The sequence below is a fragment of the Ochotona princeps genome, chromosome 14, assembly GCF_030435755.1.
Source record: "Ochotona princeps isolate mOchPri1 chromosome 14, mOchPri1.hap1, whole genome shotgun sequence".
Classification (NCBI taxonomy): Eukaryota; Metazoa; Chordata; class Mammalia; order Lagomorpha; family Ochotonidae; genus Ochotona; species Ochotona princeps.
The window spans coordinates 17,221,714-17,238,408 of NC_080845.1; the positions used below are offsets into that span (position 1 = coordinate 17,221,714).

A 16,695-nucleotide genomic window follows, 5' to 3' on the forward strand; every position below is an offset into this window, starting at 1 on the left:
AAGATCTTCCATCCAATGATTCACTCCCCAAGTGAGCCGCAACGGGCCGGTGCGCGCCGATCCGATGCCGGGAACCAGGAACCTCTTCCAGGTCTCCCACACCGTCCTCAACTGCTTTCCCAGACCACAGGCAGGGAGCTGGATGATCCTACTCATTTTCAAAGCCCATTATCTAAGAATACAATCTCCTCCAAACAAGATCAGATCTCTTCCTCTTTGGAAATCCCACAATAATTAATTTCTCCTTCTCATGGGACTGTTTCTATTATAGTTATTTGTGTTCTTTAATTACCCCCACTGCTTAACTACAAGCACTTCAAGGACAGGAATGCTGACTTAATCATTTTCCTAACCCTCACAACACCCAGCAGTGTCTTAAACATAGCAGGCTTCTAGATATTTTTTTAATTGAATTCTCACATTCTTCTACTTTGACTGGCTGTGTGAACAAACAGTATATTCAATTGTTACCCCTTATCACTGAACCAATGATACACAACTTGGTCATAATTTTAAACTATTAATTTTACAGTGCATTTACCAGTACAGATTAGTATGGGGTCACTTGTGCATAAAAATTGTCTTCCAGGTTCGTGAGTCCCGGGAGTGGGGGATCCAGCAGGGCTCGGGTCGCCTAGCCCTGGTCCCTTGGCTTGCCTGAGCGGTGGGTGCTGGTTTTGTGAACCACCAGGGGTGGGAGATCTGGCAGGGCTTGGGTTGCCTGGCCCAGGTCTTGAGGCCCACATACAAGGTGGGTGCTGGGTTTGTGAGCCCCAGGAGAGGGGGACCTGACGAGGCTCATGTCACCTGGCCCTGGTGCTTGGTCCTGCCCATGAGTGAAAAAGGCATAGCTGTGGATGCTGGCCCTGATATATGGACAATATGGCAGTCCATTTGGTACCATCACAGAGGAAGGAGAACAGAGCAAATTGGACAACTATCCCAGCAAACAATGGCAGCAAAAATCGGGGTGAATGGAGACTTGAGGTCAGCTATCGCAGCCAGTGGGCACTGGGAGGACTGCCTCACCCTTGGATTGGTGAAATTGGCAGCAGTGCAGAACCATCCAAACCACTTGATCAAAACCCTCAGAACATGTACTCTAGTGGGACCTTGGGTTGATATCGGGTGGCAGTTCCCCATCCCTGGGTACTGGGACATTTGGGAGGCCGAGTGTGCCTTTCCCTTTTATTTCCCCCCTTCCCTCAGAGACAAGAAGAAATGGAGAATCAGGAGGCAATGATTTCACCCACTTTTCCCTGATCCTCTATTCTTTCCACCCTGGTCAACCCTGTAATTACCACCAAATTAGTAAAAACCGTAAAAAAAATTGGGAGAGGAAAGGGAATGGAAGAAAAAAAAAAAACCTGTCACCTCTGCTGCAAAATTGCTCATCATTTGAAAGAAACTGTTAAAATTGCTGCTGCCCACTCAAACTTCAGGTGTTCAATTCATTTCATAAACACATCAAGCTGTGTACTTCAGCAAAATAAATAAACAAAAATGCTGACTTCCAAAGCGTTTGGTCAATGTCTGGGTCTAATCTACTAGTATGAAGCATTTAGAGAGCTTGGCCCAAGCTCAGGGTGTGTTAAAAGAAGGGCTGGGACATGAACTTGGGTTTCTGGATTCCCAGTTCAGTATTTCTAGTTGGGAGTATTCTGACGTTGGAAGGCAGTGGCTTTTTCAGGTGCACACAATGATGCAATCCAAGGAAGAAAGCTGAGGCGCACTCACCACATCTCCCTTCCTCAAAATGTCCAGGAGAACGAGCAGCTGTGTTCCCACCAGTCTGGATATGCCTCTGTGGCATCCCACTGCCCAAAGGGCTGGTTTTAGGCTTCCTATTGGGTCTAAGAAGGCCACTTAACCACCCTGGATAAAACACCTCCACTCGAGAAGGCAAGATAGGCACGATCCACATTTCCCTGTGAAGGACCTCAGTTTGTTCTGGAAAGTGAGGTCAGAAAGAGCTATGGTACTTTCCCACTGCATTTTTCCTCTGGAGAGATGGTCAAGTTCACATGCTCTACAGAGCTATGGCAGCAGGGTCCAGTTCTGGTGCTGGATTCCAGTTGCGTTATTGCTTTTGCACCGTCAGCTTTCACTGCCTTAATTATCTTAATCCGTAAAATAAACACAAAAAGCCAACCAGCAGCCCCATCCTCAGAGGGCTCATTTACTGAACAAATTATTGTTACATACAATATTTCTCACTCTCCTTGTCACCCCCCACCCCGCCCAAGAACTTTGGACAATAACACAATCACTTGCACTTAACAACGCAGGCCAAGCAACTCAGATGGTTCACAGTCTGGATGGCAATTCTAATCTTTCCAGAAGCTACCTATAAAAGGCAAGAACCACCTCTGGGATCTCTGGAAAACAATCCTAAGAGAGTAAACTAAGTATTGAGGCAACAAGGATGAATTTGTTGTATTGTTTCTCCCCACTCCCCCACTCTAAAAGAACCCATCAGACCCCATTATGGACAAGAAGGCTTATCCCTGAGTAGCATATCAACTGCTATAAAAAGCAGAAGAGCGGAAGTGCCCAGAAGCACAGAGTTCTCTGGGAGGGCGTTATCTACGTCCCTTCCACTAAATAATGTTAGCAGATGAAACCAATCAGGTGAGGGCCACCTGTAGTGCCAATCCCAGGGAGAGAAACCTTGAGTAAAAACAAAAACTCCAGCAGTGACATCCACAGAAATGGATACTGCACTGAGACACCACCTGCTTATTCACACCTGGGCTATGCCAGTGCTACTCCAAGGTTGTTCCAAGAATGAGACCAAAGGCAGACTTGTGTAAGACTCGGAGAGGTAGGAAACCGGAGGCGCGCGAGTAGGCAGCAATTGATTTCGACTCAAGGACAGTCACAGGAAGGTTTAGAAAACCTCGGGGCTGGGCTGGGGGTTTTCCGGCTCCCAAATTCTCCCCTTGCCATCACTCAGAGCACCCTCGGTCTCCCACACCCCACCTGCGTGGAATACAGGTGGACTCGGCCAAGAGGACTTTGCGCAAACTGCATGCCACAGTCTAGCAAGAACCACTCTATGTCAGGGCAGCGGTGCTCAAGGTGCTGTAAGACTCTCGCGCGCCCCTCAGCTCACCGGACGAAGGACCAGAACCCAGCCCCACTCTGCCCTTTGCTTCATGTGACCTCGGACCAGTCCCTCTAGAGCTGAAGTTCCTTCGTTTACTTCGCTGGAAACCCTGGAGTTATGGGGAGATCTGGATTGAAATGGCCTCTGACGTTTACAGCTTCTTGACCAACTAGCACGCGAAAGCACTGTGAAAACGACCCGTTGCATAGCCGGGGAAACTGAGGCAACGCGCACGCCTGTCCCAAGGTCACTCCGGCTCCGTGGTTGCAGGGTCCAGGCCAAAGCTCAGATCCCCAGAATTCCAGTCCTGGACTCGGTCTCCTCCGCCGAGCCGAGAGTGCGGCGCGGAGGGTCCTTGACCCGCAGAGGACGGTGCCCGTGATTGGGCCCTAAGAGAGGGGCGGGGGAGGCCTTACCTTCCCAGTTCGAGTCCCGCCGCCGACGCCTTCCTCTCAGAACCTTGGCCGGTCTGCCCTCAGGATTCTTCACAAGCCCCCTCCACTGGTGCCCGGCTCGACGTGTCCACCGCAGCCAGAGGCCGCGGGTTCCCGCCCCTGCCCCGCCCCCAGGCCGCCCAGTCCAATCCCGACGCCAGACTCGCCAACTCCGCCCCTGGAGAGGCCTTGCGTCACGGGACGCTCCGGCCCGCGCCAGCCTCTCATTTGCCTTTACCCCGCCTTCCTGGAGTCGAGTCTCCTCTCGGCCTAGTAACCGTGCCAGAGTTCGCCCTGCCGGAAAGCAGGCCGCCCCACGCTGCGGCCTTTTGCGACGGCGGTGGTGACAGGACCCGGGGGGCGTCCGGCTTCCTCTCAGCGCCGCCGGGAGAGAACGGACGCGATGTTCGGTGCGGCGGACGAGGACGACACTGACTTCCTGTCGCCCAGCGGCGGGTGAGTGGCTGCAGAGCGTGCACTAGGGGGGTACGTGACTGAGAGGCAGACTGGCGGATGATTACAGGGGCGGCTGGAGCTCAGGCCTTTTCCGTACTTCCGGGTCCAGAGGATTTTATATTATCATCATCACCATCATTATTTACTTGTTTATTTTGACCACGTTCTGGGGCCCCACCTGTCTCAGAATCTGGACCGAGATGACGGCTGTGCTGAGTCCTCCGTTCTGGGTTCCGGACACACCATCTTCTCCTGACACACCTCGTGACCCCGGGGTCCGCCTTGTGCTTCTTTGGCTGTAGTTGCCCCAGGTGGAATGAGGGTGATTGCGGATGTGGGTAGGCTTGCCTTGGAGTTTTTACAGGAGTCCGCTGTCCCTGTGGACCTTGGAGCTAGGCCCTGGTGATGCCGCACCAGCATTTTTCAAGACCCGGCTTGGATGTCACTTTTTTTTTTTTTAAGTACTCGCTTTCTCTTCCTTTTTCCCACGGTGAAGCTTTGTCCACCGAACCCACTAGGTGCTGAGCACCGACAGGACAGGACACCGTAGTGTTGGATGGGTCGTGCCTGTTGAATGAATTTTAGCCACGGAGTTTGACTTTGTCAACCCTCAAAGAGAAGGATTGTTATCCCCTGTCCTCAGTCATGCTGTACACATGTCTGGTAGATGACTTCCAAGGAGGATGGGGCATTCATCTCTAAAGAATCAGGGTAGCTGCTTTCGCGTGTTACAGTACACGCCTTGACTCATTTCCTAACTGGGGAGTTTCTGAGCTCCTGTCCTTGCAGAAACTTACTTTGAACACCTGCTCCAAAAATTTTGTGCGACCTGAAGCATGTACTGACGCTTGCCCCAACATGGGTCTCTAATTCTGCTAAATGCTGAAAAGTTATACTGACAGTTAAATTACTGTGCCGCCCTCATGTGGCGCTGCTGTTGGAAGGTTTGAGATGTGAGTAGGTATGAGATCTCTTTGGCAGACATTCAGTATAGTGGTTGACATTGCTTGGGATGGCCATATTCCGTATCAGAGTGTCTCCCTGGATTTCAGCTTCCTGTTTGTGTGCTAGTGGGAGGCAGCAGGTGATGGATGGCCCAGAAGGTTGGGCACCTGGACCCACGTGGGAAACATTGGGTTCTTGGGGCTGTCCTAGACATTTGGAGGAGTGAACCAGCAGATGCAAGAGCTTTCTTTCTTGCTTCCTCTCTTCCTCTCTCCCTCTCCCTCTTTCAAAAATAAGAAGATTCGGGCCCGGCGGCGTGGCCTAGCAGCTAAAGTCCTCGCCTTGAACGCCCCGGGATCCCATATGGGCGCAGGTTCTAATCCCGGCAGCTCCACTTCCCATCCAGCTCCTGCTTGTGGCCTGGGAAAGCAGTCGAGGACGGCCCAGAGCACTGGGACCCTGCACCAGTGTGGGAGACCCGGAAGAGGTTCCAGGTTCCCGGCTTCGGATCGGCGCGCACCGGCCCGTTGCGGCTCACTTGGGGAGTGAATCATCGGACGGAAGATCTTCCTCTCTGTCTCTCCTCCTCTCTGTATATCTGACTGTAATAAAATAAATGAATCTTAAAAAAAAAAACAAAAATAAGATTTTAGGGGCCAGCACTGTGACATAATAAGTTAAGTTGCTGTTTGCAAGGCTGGCATCCTGTGTGGGTGCTAATTCGGGTGTCTGCTGCCCTGTTTCTAATCCACCTGCCTGTTCATGGGCCTGGGAAAGCAGCAGAAGATGGAAGTCCTTGGGCTCCTAAACCCGTGGGGAGATCTTGATGAACTCCTGGCTTTTGGCTTCAGCCTGACCTGGTCCTGACTGTGGTGGCCATTTGGGGAGAAGACCAGTACATGGGATAGCTCTTCTTCTGTCTTTAACTCTGCCTTTCAAATCAAATCAAATCAAATCAAATCAATCTTTTTAAAAATGGGAAATGTTAATGAGATCTTTGGACATTTACTGGCTAGCTCTGTGTGACATATTTGCTTTTACTCTCCCTGCTGTCTTCCTCCTGTTCACACTTTAAATGGCTTGCTTGGATCCACCTAGTTCTGCTTTGAATTCCATCCGTTGCTCAATTATCTTGAAATTTAGCCATGCGTGTTCTTTCTTCCTGTTCTACCCACAACATTCTTTAACATTTCTGCACAGTCTAACTTCTCTGCTTTTGCTGACTGTATAGTTTGCTTTGAGCTCTATTTTGCGCTTTTTGAAGATTTCTTTTGAATGTGAGTTACAATTAAAACTCCTGGCTTTGGGGCCTAGCGCGGTAACCTAACAGCTAAAGTCCTTGCCTTGCAAGCACCGGCATCCTATATAGGTACCAGTTTGTATCCTGGAAGCCCCACTTCCCATTCAGCTCTCTGCTTGTGGCCTGGGAAAGCAATTGAGGACAGCCCAAAGCCTTGGGACCCTGCACCCAGGTGGGAGACCTGGAAGAGGCTCCTGGCTTCGGATCGACACAGCTCCTGCCGTTGAAGCCACTTGGGGAGTGAATCATCGGACGGAAGAGCTTCCTCTCTGTCTCTCCTCTGTGTATATTTGTCTTTCCAATAAAAAATAAATGAATCTTAAAAAAAAATCGCATTCTGAACTGTGTGAATAGGAATGCTACGACTTCCAACTCTCAGACCCCAAGAGGAACACTGCTCACTGAGTGTTACAGAGCAAATGACAGTCATGTGCTATTTCCCGGATCCCTGGCCAAGATAAGTTCCTTAAGTTCTTATTAAATATTTTCTTTGTTTCTTCCCTATTTCCTTCCTTTCTTTTTTTGAAAGACAGATAGACTTTCCAAGCCGCTTTTCTCCCCAAGTGTCCACAACAGCAAAGGTTGAGCCAGGCCCAGCTGAGGTCCCAGAATTTAATCCAGGTCTCCTGTGTGGCTGGCAGGGGCCCAAGCACTTGAGATACCACCTGCTGCCCTCCAGGATGGACATTAGTTGGAAATGGGGGAGCAAGGTCCTGAACCAGACAATCCCATATGAGATTGGACACCCCTAGTGGCGCCATTAATCTTTGTGCCAACTGCCTGCCTCTCCAAGATAAGTTCTTGGTGGCTCATCTCTTCTGCTTTCATCAGCCTGTTTATGAAGGCCTGAGATACTTTTTAACTCTGGGCATGTGACTCTTCTCCCAGGCATAGCTAGCAGCTAATTTGATAAAGAAAGACTTAGTACAGAAAATGAAGCAAAGAATTAGTTATTGTTCTCAGCTATAACCAGGAAAATGGAATCAACTTTAAGATTGAGACTATAGAAGGTTTTATCAGCAGCTGTTCCTTCCAGGTTTTTCTGAGGAAGTAGGACACATGATAGTGAACACTGTGGCTGCTGCTCAGTTCCTGTTTTCTAGCTGTAATTTACTGTGAATATGCTTGTATAATTTTCACGTCTCTTGACTGAGAGGCATAGTTTACTTTATTCTAGTTAGGATATTCAAGCATAAGAGAAATAGGAGTATAGGTGTCTGGGGTGGCTGACTAGATGACTGATAATATGTCTTCCAAGACTGATTAGTGTTGAAGTAACAACCAAGGGACATATTTTTTCTTTTGTTGATTGTGATTTTAGTCCTTTCCTTACCATTGTGACTTGAATTTTTTTTTCTTTATTTGAAATGCAGAGAGAGAAAGACAGAGAAATGTCTTCCATCTGCTGGTTCATCTCCACATGACCACAGCACCACGGGCTGGGCCAGAAGGCAAGAAGCCTGGAACTCACTCTGGGTCTTCCACGTGGGTAGCAGGGACCCAAGTCCTCGAGCAGTTATTGTCTGCTGCCTGCCAAGGTGCACATTAGCAGAAAGCTGAATCAGAAGCAGAGCCAGGATGGGATGCCCAGAAATAGATGCCCAGATGGGATGCAGGCATCCCAAGTGCGCATCTTAACCACTGTGACAAATGTCTGTTCCCATCGTAACTTTAAAATGGATGCTTGCTAAGTGCATACTATTTGGCTTTAGTTAATAAAAGCATGTAAGACACAGCTTCTAATCTAAAGAAACTTCCATTTTAAAAAAGATTTGTTTATTTTTATTGGAAAGGCAGCTTTACAGAGAGAAGGAGAGACAGAAAGATCTTGTGTCTGCTGGTTCACTACCCAAGTGACCACAATGGCTGGAGAAACTCACCCAGGTGCTTGGGCACCTGCCACCCATGTGGGGACTCTTGGCTCAGGAGTGGCCCAGCTACTTTGGGAGTGAATTAGTAGGTCAAGTTCATTCTCTGTCACTCTGTCTTTCAAATAAATAGATAAATAAGTAAATCAGTAATTTTAATGAGATTTGCTTATTTGAAAGGCAAAGTGAGAGGGAAAGAAAGGCAAGATTCCAAACTCTGGTTCACTCCTCAAATGGCTGCAGTGGCTAGATCTGGGCCAGGCTAAAGCCAGAAGCCTAGAAGTTCCCATGCAGGTTTCCCACGCGAGTGAAAGGACTCAAGGTCTTGGATCATCTTGTGCTGCTGTCTCGGGTACATCAGCCAGGAGCTGGATGGGAATTAGAGCAACCAGGACTCAAACCGATGCCTACATGAAATGCTGTGTTTTATGCAGCAGTTTAACCTACTCCGCCACAATGCTGGCCCCTCTATACAGTTCATTTCCATTTTAAAATATTAACAAGACATAGAATTAATGTGTTGACCTGACTTTCAGGACATCTGTGGAAACACAGATTGCCTGAAATACTTTTATCTTTAAAAAAGGACATTTCTGCAAAATAGCAAGGCTAATACTCTTGGCTCCAGGCTTTGTATTGGCTCAGTGCTGGCTGTTGCGGCCACTTGGGGAGTGAACCAGAGGATGGAGGATCTTTCAGTCTCTCTTCTGTGTAAACCTGACTTTCCAATAAAGATAAATAAATATTATTTTTTAAAAAAATCTTTTTTCTAAACAGAAAGAAAGCTGGGAAATGAGAGGCAAAGTCTTTTTAAAATATATAATACACACACATATACATTTTATACATATGTATATACACACACATACATACATACACACACATTCACAAATGTATTTTATTTGAAAGGCAGATAGGGAAAAAGACCAAGAAATTTTCACTCCCCACATGCCCATAGCAGTCAGCTGGGCTAAGGCAAAGCCAAGAGACCAGAACTCAGTCTGTGTCTACCATACGGATGGTGTGGATCCAAGCACTTGATCCATCACCTGCTACCTCCCAGGGTTTGTATAACAGGAAGCTGTGTTAGTAGTAGTGTAAGGTGTGATTCAAAACAGTCACTCTGACAGGGAATCTAAGTATCTCAAGCCGTGTCTTAGCCACTGTGCCAAATGACTGCTCTATGGAGAGGTGAAGTCTGTAAAACTGTTTTGTAGAGTTTGGATTATTGTCTTGATAGTACTGAAGAGTTGTTGGTGTTTAGAAAGTTCATGGAGCCAGCGCTTGGCACAGCAAGTAAAGTCTCCAACTGTAGCAGCTCCGGCGTCCCATATGCTGGCGCTGGTTCAAGTGCTGGCTGCTCCCAGTTCCAGTGCAGCTTCCTGCCAACGCATCTGGGAAAGCAGTGGAAGATGGCTCAAGTGCTTGGGCCCCTAAGCCGATGTGGAGACCAGGAAGAAATTCCTGGCTCCTGGCTGGCTGCAGACCAGCCCAATTCCAGCCGTTGTGGCCTTTTGGAGAATGTAACAGCAGACTGAAGATCCCTCTTTGTCTCTCCTTCTCTCTCCCTTTCAAATAAACGAAATAAATATTTTTTTTATTTTACAAAAATAGGAAGGAAGGAAGATAGATACATCATTAGGGGTACAGTAGAGAGACAGATAACTTGAAGCAGACAAGACCAAAGCAGATGAATCAGGAAATTGTTGCAATAATTCAAACTAATCGAAATGTTAGTGGTCTGAATTAGGGAAATGACTGGATAAGGAGAAGTGAATGTGTTTGTGAAACATTTAGGAAGTAAAATCAAATGGATGTGGAGATTGGGCCTGACCACTGTGGGCTAGGAGGAGGCAAGGGTGGTGCCTGGATTTCAGTTTTGGTTGTGGATGTTTACAAAAAATAGTTAATACACCAGACTCAAGACTGTCACCCGTAGAAAGGGCTGCATACAAATTTGGCATTTGGGTGATAACAGGGAACTTACTGTAAACTGTCTCTACATTGATACAGGAATTTCTAAACATTCATAAAAAAATGTGTATTGTAAAAAACTATGCATGGAATGAAAAAATCTTTTTGCACCAAAATGAACATTTGCTTGCCTGCCTTCTTTCCTTCCCTCTTTCTTCCTTGCTTTACCTTGTCCCAGGTTAATTTGTGGACAATGTAGGGGAACACTGGCCTCATGCAGACAGCAGCACAGGAGACATACAACAATTATGTCTTCTTGTTGGCAGTCAGAGGCTGTTACTGTGGAATCTTTATGGAAGCCTGAGTGCCTTTGGAGAGGGAGAGAGAGAGCAGACAGAGAGATCTTCCATTTGCTGGTTCACTCCACAAATGGCCACAACAGATGGAGCTGAACTGATCTGAAGCCAGGAGCCTCCTCTGGGTCTCCTACGTGGGTGCAGGATCCCAAGGGCCTGTGCTTACCTAGGCCATCAGCTGGGAGCCAGATTGAAGGTGGAGTAGCCAGGACTGAAACTGGCACCCCTGTGAGATGCCAGCACTGCAGACGAAAGATTAGCTTGCTATACTCTGTGCCTGCCAAACTCATCATCAACCCAAATAAAACCTTTTTTTTTTTGAAAAGATGATTTATTTTTATTTACTTGAAAGGCATAGCCCAAGATCTTCTGTCTGTTGGTTCACTTCCCAAATGGCTGCAATGGCTAGGTCTGGGCCAGGCTGAAGCTAGGAGCCAGGAACTTCTTCCAAGTCTCACATGTAGGTGCAGGGGCTCAAGAACTTGGGTTGTCCTCGATTGCTTTCCCAGGTACATTAACAGGAAGCTACCCTGGAAGTGGAGTAGCTAGGACATGAATTGGTAACAAGATGGGAAGCTTCTGTTGTGGGCAGTGGCATTATCCACTACATGAGAATGCTGGTATTCCAAAAACTTTGCAGAGTGACAAGAGAGGATGAAACACACACACACACACACACACACACACACACACACACACACACACACATCCTGTATTCACTGGTTGACTCTCCAATGCCCATCTGTAATAGCAGGAACTGGGTCAAGCCAAATCCAGGAGCCTGTCACTCTGTCTGGATCTCCCATGTGGGGTGACAGAGTTCCAACTACTTGTGATATTTTCTGCTGCCTCTATAGACACATTAACAGGAAGCTGGCTTAGAAGTGGAGTAGTTGGGGACCTAGAGCGGTAGCCTGGTGGTTAAAGTCCTCACCTTGCATGCTCCAGGATCCCATATAGGTGCTAGTTTTAATCCTGGCTGCTCCCCATCCCATCTAGCTCCCTGCTTGTGGCCTGGGAAAGCAGTTGAGGAAGGCCCAAAGCCTTGGGACCCTGCACCTGTGTGGGAGACCCAGAAGAAGCTCCTGGTTCCTGGCTTTGGATCAGCTCAATTCTGGCCTTTGCAGCTGCTTGGGGAGTGAAATAGTGGATGAGAGATGTTTCTCTTTGTTTCTCCCTTTCTCTGTATATCTGCTTTTCCAATAAAAATAATAAATAAATCTTTGTAAAAAATGAAACAAAATGTCAAAGTCAATCAACTCACCCATACTGAATGTCGATGTTATAAGTGGTAACTTAGCCTAGTATACCACAACAAGCCCCCAAACTGGATTTAGTCACAAAGAGGTTATTGGTGACCTTAGCAAGACCAGTTTCTATGGAATGGTGAGGCATAGAATTCCTTGCAGGCAGTGAGAAAATAATGATAAGAAGGTTCAGACTTACCCATAGGAAGGTAAGTTTGCGGTATAGTTTTATTTAATTTTTAATAAGCTAGTAAAAAGCAGGAAGGGGGAATAATCCGTAGAGATATCTAGAAGCCATGATTTACTAAAAGCGAGAATGTATGGCTTGAAGAAACTACAGGTGGCATCTGGACTAAAAACGTCAATTTATAGGTGGAGGAACTCAGTGTAGCAAGAAGAAATACTTTGGCCAATAGCCGGTGACTCCGCAAAGTTAGCTTGTAATATTCAGACCAGCAAGATACAATTTTGATATCAAGAATTTTTTAAAAAGATTTATTTTTACTGGAAAATCAGATTTACACAGAGGAGAGACAGAGAGAAAGATCTTCCATCCGCTGGTTCGCTCCCCAAGTGGCCGCAATGGCCAGAGCTGAGCTGATCTGAAGCCAAGAGCCAGGAGCTTCTTCCAGGTCTCCCACGTGGTGTGGGGTCTAGAGGCTTTGGACCATTCTCTACTGATTTCCCAGGCCATAAGCAGAGAACTGGATGGGGAGTAGAGCAGGCCGGACATAAACTGATGCCCATATGGAATCCCAGCGCATGCAAGGTGAGACTTAGGCCATTAGGCTACCGTGCTGGGCCTGATTTCAAGGACTTTCAGCTGTTAATTCCTGTGTTGAATCTTGATATCTAGTCAGAGAGCTGTGTGGGTTGTCAGGATTGTTTTTTTCCCTAAGATTAGTTTATTTTTGTTTGAAAGGGAAAAATAGAGGTGAAGGGGAGAGATCGTTCGTTTGCTGGTTCACTCCCTAAATTTCCACAGTAGCTGGGCTGGGTCAGGCAGAAACCAGGAGCCAGGAACTCCATCCAGGTCTCTCACGTGGGAGGCAGGAACCCAAGTACTTAGACTGTCATCTGCCTTTCCAGGTGCATTGACAGGGAGCTGGATTGGAAGCAGAGCAGTCAAGACTCAAACCTTATTCATATTGGCTGCTGGCATGGCAGGCATTGGCTTTTCCCACTGTGCCCCCAACATTGACCTCATTTAAGGAGCTTTTATAATGATCCCACATTTAGGTTATAGTAAATGACATTTCATTTTCATTTTCTAACAGTACCAGATTGGCTTCACTTTTTGGACTGGACCAAGCAGCTACTGGCCATAGCAATGAATTCTTCCAGTACACAGCCCCGAAGCAGCCTAAGAAAGGCCAAGGAACAACAACAGCAACAACATCAGGTAAGTTTAAGAGGCATTAGGACTGTGCCTTAACAGTGTAATTTGGCAGGTGAGCATCCTTCCAAAAGTGACTTGCCAGGTCATCCAACTTTGGTCAGTCTGGCTAAGTGCACTGATAGTGGTGGATGCCTCTCTAAGCTCTGCAATGCTGAATTTCAGCAGCTAAGTAGTATTGGAGACAACGGAAAAGGTAGCAGGCAAACTCTTCTGTACACTGTGGGCATTGCCATCCAAGGCGCCCTTAACTAGGCATTGTCAGATGTTTGAGAAAAAAGGAGAATACTTTTGCTTCTTATACCTGGACGGCCTAACTGTATACCAAAGTGAGCTTTCCCCAGCTAGACCATGACACATTTCTGTAAGCCTGTACCTTTATTGTGGTGGACATAGGATTTGTTTACTGAGTGAACGTTTATTAAATGAAAGGAGAAAAAGGGGAGCTAGTATTCTGACATGCCTGTTGCTGTGTGTCTAGTCTCAGGTGCTGTCTACAGACTATCTTGCTCTGTCCTTGCAGCAATTCTGAGATAGATGGAGCAACCACCACCATTTTATAGGCCCAGAGGATTTTTAGAGCTTGATCCAAATCTTCCAGTGGAGACAGAATTTGACCTGTATTCTAATCTAATTCCAAATCTTTTATTGCTTCTACATTTTGCTCTCTGTGCAAGAACCCAAATAGGAATGAGACTGATAGTAATAACCCTGGACAAAACAGCTGACTGGGCACATTGAACTCACATTTGCATTTGTGAAAATCAAAATATTTAGTGCCTTTTACATGCTGGGCGCTGTGTTGGCATTAAGGAATTGTCAGGATATTTAGAGTTGAGTCATTCTAACAGATACCATATATGTGGTCCACACAAGAGGGAAAAACAGCCATTTCCTTACTGTCTGTTTACTCACTACATACTTCTGTGCCTTTAGATGAGAGTGAGGTTTTTCCAACACACTCAGCAGTTCTCCAGACCAGCCAGGCTGGCCTATAATTCAATTAAATTCTGCTGCTGTTTACTTGGATATAGTGTTAGATCTCACAGTGAGGTAGGTCCCTCAATTAACAAGATTTACCCTAGTTCAAGTCTTCACTACCTTGGCTTCTGAATTACTGGCTATGCACGTGGGTCCTACAATTCCTTCCTTGATAGGATGGCTCCCAGAACTCAGGGAAACATTTTCTTATGTTTGATTTTTTCTTACAAAGATGCAGATGAGCAGCCAGATGCAGAGATAATGTAGGACAGGGTTTTGGGAAAGAGTGCATGGAGCTTCCCTTTTTGGTGTGCTGCATTCTGCCAGCACCAGCCCATGTTCAACAATGCAGAAGCTTATCAAGCTTTGTGGTGGAAGAGTTTTTACGGAGCTTGATTTCCAGCCCTCAGCTCCCTTTCCTGGAAGCAGGGGGCAGGAGGGAGGTGGTTGAGTGGAAAGTGCCAACCCCTTTGAATCCTGCTTTGGCTTGGTCTTCTGAGTGACTGCCTCCAGCCTGAGGCTTTTCAGGGGCCCCACCCTAAGTCACCAAATTAGAGCAAATTTAATTTTAAGACATGATTTGCAGGAGTTGGGAAACACCTCCTTCTATAAAGTAGAATGTTCCAAGGAGTTGAACAGAAGGGGGCTGACTTTATAGACAGTAAAAAGATGAAAAAAACAGAAATAAGAGAAAGTGGATTGGTTGAGAATTAGTCTCATTGACAAAGAGGGGACTTCCTTAGTATGCTGACACAAGGCTGGTTTGCTTGGGGTTGCAAGTCATTTTCATTTTCTTTAGGCTTTTCTATATTTTGTAAGTTTTCTACAATGCACCTAAAAACCAGAAAAAAGAAGTCCATATCAAAAAACTCTAAAAAGGATGCTTCCGAAAACAAGTTCTTGCTTTTTTTGTGTGTATGTTAATTTTATCTGTTATTCTTCCATGAGCACATTCCTTCAATGGAAATATGCATCCTATTTGCTGTTTTAAAACATTAATATTACTCTATAGATTTGTGAAGTCATCCTAATTTGTATCTGTAATCCTAAATTTCCTACCCTCGAAAACAGAAAAAAGCGCAAGAGCTTTATTCTCATTTATCATAGTGATCAAGACATTGGAAAGGAGAAGATAGATGGACTGTGACCTTGCTGTTTAGATAATGCATCTTGTCCAGCCTAAAGTCTTAGTTTGAGGAATATGATTGGAAGTTGAAATTATGAGTTCTAGTAATGACTAGCTTGCTACTGTCAATGTGTAAGGCACCTGGCTTAAAGCCTGTTCCCTCACCCCCACATTAGATCATAGCAATTCAGTTTTTGCAACACTAATGACAGGGTATAAAAAAGAATTTTGAAGCTACTTTAATTGTTAAAAATCAGTTTCAAGCAAGAAATGCATCACACCTTTATTTTTTTCTTCCTCTTCAGGAAATCAGGCAACGCCCAAAGCAGCCCCAACCGCCGCTGGCACTTCCACAGTCCTGGGCGCAACAGCAGTGCATGCCTACCGATAGTAAGTGGCTAGCAGGGAATGCCTTCTCAAGAATTTTAGAGGGGAGAGAGGCTGAACTCATACCTTTTCTCAAAAAAAAAAACCTCTCTATATCGAAGAATGTTTACTTACCTGTTTCACAGGGAAAGTATTTTCATTTTTCAGTCTGAGCTTTCTGCACATAAAACTTGAAGAGCCATTATCTGTTGTCTTTAAGAAATATGTGTGTGCCTTTAGCAACTGTCTTTTTAGGTTCTCAAAGCCGCTCCATACAGATAAGGTATCTAAAAAGTAAAGAAGTATAAGAGTTTAAATTATAAACTGTTCACCTCTGTTCGTTTCTGGAGATTGAATGACTAAATTTGTCCCTTCTTTGTGCCCAAAAGGAAAGCTGACTCTGTGGAGTTTATGAGAGTATTAATACCTATTGTTTTTCTCACGTCCATAGCATTAATGGTCAGTATGTAAAGCAGGGGAAATTTGGTGCTGCAGTCCTGGCAAACCACGCGGCCAAAGAGGTGAGAATGCTTCCTTCGCTCATGCACATTCAGGTGACCCAAACATTGCCATGGAGCTGTTTTTGTTTCTTTGTTTTATATCTGGGTTTACCCTGTGGCTCTTGTGTTGGAGGATTAGAATTATTGCTGTTATTGAATGTGATTTTGTAAATCAGTGTGCATATAGTAAATGAGTGCTGTAGCGCATGGAAATAATCCAACCACTCAAAATGTTTAAATTCGACTTCTGTAATATCTTTAAAATTTGTAGTTTTAGAGTAAAGCATTCATCAAGAATGTCCTTTGTTCAGGTAATTAATGAACAGCATGTATTGTGCTACTCAGCATTATGTCTTTAAGCTTCATTAATAACCAAAGTCTATCCTTTAAAAGTTTGTTAAAGATGATCACGCTGTAGTATTGATTTGACTCAAAAAGCGAGTTGTGACTAGAGACCCTGAAATTAATTTCTTTCTGTGGATTGTACTTAGCTTCAACTACATAGAAGTTTGGAGAATTGTTGAAATAAGCATAAGAAATTTTAGAATTACAGAGGGTCCAGAGTCCTAGAGACTCCAAAGCAAGTAAGATTATTTTTCCAAAGTAACTAGTATAATGGGCAAGATTCATTGCCCATAATAAATAATAAATATGCAAATTATATAATATATTCAACAATATAATAAATGTACCGTAT

At 45.6% G+C, this 16,695-nt stretch overlaps 1 protein-coding gene across 2 annotated transcripts in view; it reads left to right on the forward strand.

Moving 5' to 3' along the window:
- Nucleotides 1–3,798: 3,798 nt before the first annotated feature.
- Nucleotides 3,799–16,695, forward strand: part of FKBP15 (FKBP prolyl isomerase family member 15) — a 54,986-nt gene continuing 42,089 nt past the window's right edge. For both annotated transcript variants that reach the window (XM_058672966.1, XM_058672967.1), the window contains exons 1-4: nucleotides 3,799–3,999; nucleotides 12,907–13,031; nucleotides 15,438–15,522; nucleotides 15,950–16,019. In XM_058672966.1, the coding sequence (XP_058528949.1) occupies nucleotides 3,947–3,999; nucleotides 12,907–13,031; nucleotides 15,438–15,522; nucleotides 15,950–16,019 (333 nt within the window). In that variant the 5' untranslated portion in view covers nucleotides 3,799–3,946. The remainder of the gene's footprint in view (nucleotides 4,000–12,906; nucleotides 13,032–15,437; nucleotides 15,523–15,949; nucleotides 16,020–16,695) is intronic.